General features: G+C 41.2%; 1 protein-coding gene across 1 annotated transcript; it reads left to right on the forward strand.

The window, feature by feature from the left end:
* The first annotated feature begins 273 nt into the window (after nucleotides 1–273).
* Nucleotides 274–1,732, forward strand: LOC124942985 (eukaryotic translation initiation factor 5B-like). The gene is made up of 2 exons (XM_047483555.1): nucleotides 274–746; nucleotides 793–1,732. Exons 1-2 carry the CDS (start codon nucleotides 274–276, stop codon nucleotides 1,730–1,732), a joined length of 1,413 nt encoding a protein of 470 aa, XP_047339511.1.
* The last annotated feature ends 4,189 nt before the right edge of the window (nucleotides 1,733–5,921 follow it).

Genomic DNA, 5,921 nt, shown 5'->3' on the forward strand with positions numbered 1-5,921 from the left:
CGAACCGATTCACAGAAAACCGATGAAGAAGGACCGAATGATGAAGAACATTCGGGTACAAGTCCTAGCAATATCGGTGCGGCCGGAAGCCTTGAGAACACCGATAGCGGTGTAGACGATCGAGAGGAGGAGGAGGCTACCCCCAACAATGACCAAAAGATGGCCGCAACCATTGTCCGAAATATCTTGGAGGAAATCGAACAGTGAATCCAAGCGGTTGGCACATTGTACCGGGAATGGCACGAGTACCGATATGACATACTTTTCAAACACATGCTACCGGGCCTAACCGACGAACAATGTTTCAGAAGGCTGAAGGAGATGGAAGAAACCGTCATGAGCCTCACAAACGCCGAAACTCCTAGCCAAGCCATGGACCGATACGCAATCGTGAGACCGCGTGCTCGGCTACAAAAACTAACGGTACGTATCCAAAAGCTGAAAGAAAGGTACATTGCGGGAACACCGAAGGCAAACTTACAGCTCTTGGTGTTGGATAAGCTCGAGATAAAGAGAGGAGAACTCAATGAAGAAATTGAGCAGATTGACGCGGTGCACATACAGCGAGAAAAACCGCATTCTCCAGCTCATGAAACCGATGACGGTCAGAATCATAGTGCAACACCTCCTCTGGCGGATCCGGTAATAAACGAAACCGACGAAAGGGCAGGGACTCCTCTCACCGGGCAACTTGAAACTGATCAACCTGGGGTTTCAGAACCGGGCGTCACAGAAGAAAGGGTCAAGTCCCTTATTCAAGAGTTTGCCGACTCAACGGTTCAACCATTACAGGGAGACAAAAGTCAAGAAAGTCGTGCGCCAAACACTCTTGCTCGCCAAAAAGACAAGGGATGATCTCGTAAAGGCACATGACCGGATCACAGCCATCGAAGCTGACTACCGGGACGAAACGGTCTTGCGCAACAATCATCTTCGGCGAACCGAGGAATTGGACGAAAAGACCTCAGGGATAGTGGATGACTTAGATCGGCTTGAAAGGGAAACCGAGCAACGACTCACAGAGGTCACTGAGGACCTAGTCAGCTCGACACTTGACAGGGTCAAAGATCTGGAAAAGAAGAATGTGAGCCTTGAGGACCGCAACGACAAGCTTGAAGCCGATCTTAAGGCGCTAACCGAACATGTGGCTGAGCTGATAAATGCCAAGATCAATGCTGACATAGCGGTTGAAGAAGCCAACGCCAGAGCGGCTAAGGAAGTTCAGGATACGCTGGACGAAGAAGCGCGGAGGGCAAAGGAGGCACCGCGACTATCTGAAGAGGAAATAGCCGAGCGCGAACGAATCACAGAGACTAAGTATCCAGGACTTGCAAGGTCCATAGCCGCTCAAGCTGCGGAGGACGCAAAGCGGTTAAATACTGAAAGACAAAGACTTGATAAATTTGCAACCGCTCACAAGAAGAAAAAGGCAGCTTCTTCCTCTTCGGTTCCGGCAAAACGAAAACGGAAAATATCAAAGAAGGCTCAGGTAGCCGGGCTGCTGGAAAGGATCACCGAAACGGTTATTGACACTGAACCGAACCCAGGTATGCACTTCGAGGATGAAGACGAAGAGCATCTGGAGCAGCGTTCCACAAGACAACGAGTTTTACAAGTGGTTCCAATCAGCACGGGTAGTCAACCGCAAGCTGAAGGTTCATCGTCAAGACCGACTGAAGAAGAACCGATCGATGATATGATGGACGGCTTCAGATTCTCCGAATCAGAATAGGGGATTTACTTTCTTGCTTTATGTTTCTTTTGGTTTATTTCGGTTATTTATATATATATATATATAAAGTTATTTTTGAAACCGGCCTCCACGTGCATTTCTACATGGTTTTGATAATTTTAAATAAAATAATCAAAAAGGGAGAAATTGATAAGACAAAAGCTTAGATTTTTCTTTCAAAATTTTTCTCAAAATTTTTCCAAATTTTTCGAAAAATTCTCCCAAGTCAGTTTCAAAAATCCGGTCAAATAAAGAACCGGCCTACGTTTGCAAACTTACATGGTTTTGATAATTTTAAATAAAATAATCAAAAAGGGAGAAATTGTTAGATAAAATTAGACCGGTTCACAGAACTTAACATAAATAAACTTTCCATGCAGGAACAAGGAACCGGACCGGTCAAACAAATGAACCGGTTAAGAGGATTAACCGGTCAAGATATTAAACCCACCAGGAACATTCGAAACATAACCGCACAAAGAAAGGATCGGCCAAAGCAAAAAACCGGAAACACCAGATAGCCGATCAGCTTGAAGGTAAAGGAATAACCGGAAGATGTCCGGTTAAACCAATTATACCGGAAGTCATCCGGTTAAGTCAAATGACCGACCAACACAAGAAGATACTTTGGGTATCTGTTGAGAATGATACCAAAGGAACAGACTGAACATTGCCATATTCATAAAGTCTGAGGACAGTCTGCAGGCTGCAGAAAACCGTCCTATAGGATCTTTCCACTTTGGGATAAATCAGAAAGGCAATCTTCCAAGTACAGACAACTGTCTAATAGACAGTCACCATATTGAGTAAAAGACAAACCTAGCAGGTTTGTCTTACACACCGGAAGAACAGACTGCCAACTCTGTAATGTTGACCGCCAGGTCTGAACAATTGACCGCCAGGTCTGTATCAATGAATCTCTGCTCAGCCAATCAAATTCAAGGAAGTGAAATATGACCGTTAGCATATTTCACCTATAAAAGAAGCAGCTGAAGAAGAGTAAATGTGGGACACATATTGGGATATACAGGACACAAGCGAGATAGCGAGTATTTAATTTACAAGTGAAAACAGTGTATTCTATCTCTAGAAAGCATAAGTGCTAAGTTGAAGTGTATTTACAATTTCGGTGCAAATTGTACAAGTGTTATCGAGCAGGAAATAAGTCTCGATCGGATTGTATTTGTATTCCTTAGTGAATATCCTTCTCGCGGTTTCGAGAAGAAGGGGTGACGTAGGAGTTTTATCTCCGAACATCCATAAAATTTGTCTTGTTATTTACTGTCTGCTGGTTCTACTTTCTAACCGACCTGTACTAACTCACCTACACCGCTCTAACCTACTTGACTCTATTCAAACCGAATCACCAGGTTACAAAAACCGACCCATCAATTCTCAAACCTACATCATCCAGAACCGACTCTGCCTATCATACAAGTGTGCTGCTTCAACCTGAAACAAACCTCTTCCGCGCTTGAACCTAGTTCAAGGGTTTGTGACAGTTTGTGTAGTATTGAAACCCCGTTGTTAATCTCTAACCGGATTAATCACCACCCTTTGAGTGAGACGCACTAACCGACCCAACCCCGGTCCTCCAGCCGCGACCTAGATCCTAATAAATCCCCTTGCATCCAACTTCAGATTGAACAAAAATCATCCACCAGAACTGATAATTGGAAATCCTTTTTCTCCTCGAAGGACAAGAGGTCAACTGATAGATGAAATGGCCAACTCTGCATTTATTTCTCAAATTGAACAGAAGAAAATTGGTGAAGCTATAGTAGATCCAGATTGGATTAATGCTATGCAGGAGGAGTTAAACCAATTTGCTAGAAATAAAGTGTGATATCTTACTCCTAGACCAACTGACAAGTCAGTTATAGGAACAAGATGGGTCTTTAGAAACAAGTTTAGTCAAGATGGCTTTGTCATTAGAAACAAACTTAGTCAAGATGGCTTAGTCATTAGAAACAAAGCTCGTTTAGTTGCTCAAGGATACAGACAAGAGGAAGGTATTGATTTTGATGAGTCTTTTGCACTAGTTGCAAGACTAGAGGCAATCAGAATCTTCTTAGCATATGTATCATTTAAGAATTTTAAAGTCTTTCAAATGTATGTGAAAAGTGCATTCTTAAATGGAAAATTGAGTGAAGAAGTATATGTTGAGCAACCCCCTGATTTTGTAGATCATGTTTTGCCAAATCATGTTTATAGGCTTAACAAAGCATTGTATGGTTTGAAACAAGCTCATAGAGCTTGGTATGACACTTTAACCAACTTCTTGTTTGATCATGATTTTGTTGTTGGAACAGTGGATAAAACCCTTTTTAGATTTACTAAAGATTCTCACATACTACTTGTTTAGATATATGTTGATGACATTATTTTTGGCTCAACTAACCCCTGATTGTGTGAGAAATTTGCCAAGCTGATGCAGGACAGGTTTAAAATGAGCATGATGGGAGAACTTACATTCTTCCTTGGGCTTCAAATCCGTCAGCTAGGAAATTGAACTCTTATCAACCAGGCAAAATATACCAAAGAACTGCTAAAGAAGTTTAGCTTGGAGAACTGTTCTACAGCAGCTACTCCAATGAGTTCTTCGATTAAATTGGATAAAGATGAAGGTGGCCAAAGTGTTGATGTAACAGCATATAGAGGACACATCGGTTCTTTGCTGTATGTAACTGCTAGCAGGCCGGACATTCAATTTGTTGTTAGTGTCTGTGGCAGATTTCAGGCTGATCCTAAACTCTCTCATTTTACTGCTGCTAAACGTATTCTTAAATACTTAAAGTAACTCAAAATGTGGGACTGTGGTATCCGAAGGATTCCAGTTTCAATTTAATTAGTTTCTCAGATGAAGATTATGCAGGATGTAAAATTGATAGAAAAAGCACAAGTGGAACTTGTCAGTTCCTTGGAGATCGTCTAATCACATGGTTCAGCAAGAGGCAGACGTCGGTCGCCACGTCTACAGCTGAAGTAGAGTATCTTGCAGCTGGAAGTTGTTGCTCTCAAGTTATGTGGATTCAACAACAGATCAGAGACTATGGGATTGAGGCTGATGAATCTCCAATTTTCTACGACAACATAAGTGTTATCGCAATCTCCTACAACCCAGTTCTGCATTCTCAGACAAAGCATATTGAAATCAGGCATCATTTCATCCGAGAACACGTCAATTAGAAGCAGATTCGTCTTGAACATGTTCCTACAGATCAACAAACTGCAGACATTTTCACGAAACCTTTACCAGAAGCTAAGTTTTCTCACTTTAGAAACATGTTAGGTCTTGTTGATCTTGATTGATGTGATTACGTGCATAAATTAAGGGGAACATATTGTTCAAAACGCAACTGAACAGACGTGAAAGACAGAGGTCTTAATTTGTCCTAGGGATTTAGAGTTTTGAGAAACACACCTACTTAGACACTCGTCTACTTTAGCAGTTTCATCTTCATCTGAAATTATCGTCTTGGTTATTTTAACCTGCATGGTTATACGGATACGTCTAATAGACAGATACGTTTAATATACGATTAGACGTTTTTACATCATGAGCAAGAGGATGCTCACGTCTAACCAGACACGCGTGTCTCACGTGATGTTATTGCATAATTAGACGGACACGTCTAATAGACTAATTTTCAAAAGGGAGATGAAAATGTGAAAAGGAGAATAAACGTCTAACTACTAATGTAATTAGACTCTTCATCTTCTGGCTATTTGGACAGCTGTCCTTTAATTATCTCTGCTCTAGTTCATTTTCCCGCCGAAAACTAAATCAGTCATTCCTCAAAAGAATTAAAGACACGTGTCTCTCAATAGGCAAAGAATGACTTATATTTCGGACAACTTTTTCTTGTACATTTAGTATTAAACGTTCGGTTTCATGCTAACATTAAATGCTGTGTTTATTGGGAACTGACTTTTGAAGTTCTTGAGGGTAGGAATAATCATTAGTTTTCTCCTATATGATTAAAAACCCTGATATTTATAGGATTATTCACTCTAAAAGATTGAAGACCTTTGAAATCAATCTCTCTCTCTTTAGAACTCGAATCATTCTAACCCTTGTTCATCAAATCGTAATGTCATCCTTCCGTCCAAAATCGATTCAAGTGGATTTTTGATCCGTATCCACTTTCCAATCTCCGGGAATGCATAGGATGTTTGAATCTCTTAA

The sequence above is a fragment of the Impatiens glandulifera genome, chromosome 1 (genome assembly GCF_907164915.1).
Source record: "Impatiens glandulifera chromosome 1, dImpGla2.1, whole genome shotgun sequence".
NCBI lineage: Eukaryota > Viridiplantae > Streptophyta > Magnoliopsida > Ericales > Balsaminaceae > Impatiens > Impatiens glandulifera.

Excerpts from the sequence above, each read along its gene's own strand:
- LOC124942985 (XM_047483555.1), top strand. The coding sequence starts at position 274 with ATGCTACCGGGCCTAACCGACGAACAATGTTTCAGAAGGCTGAAGGAG. Across the intron at positions 747-792 it reads GTCACAGAAGAAAGGGTCAA|GGAGACAAAAGTCAAGAAAG; the intron begins GTCCCTTATTCA and ends CAACCATTACAG.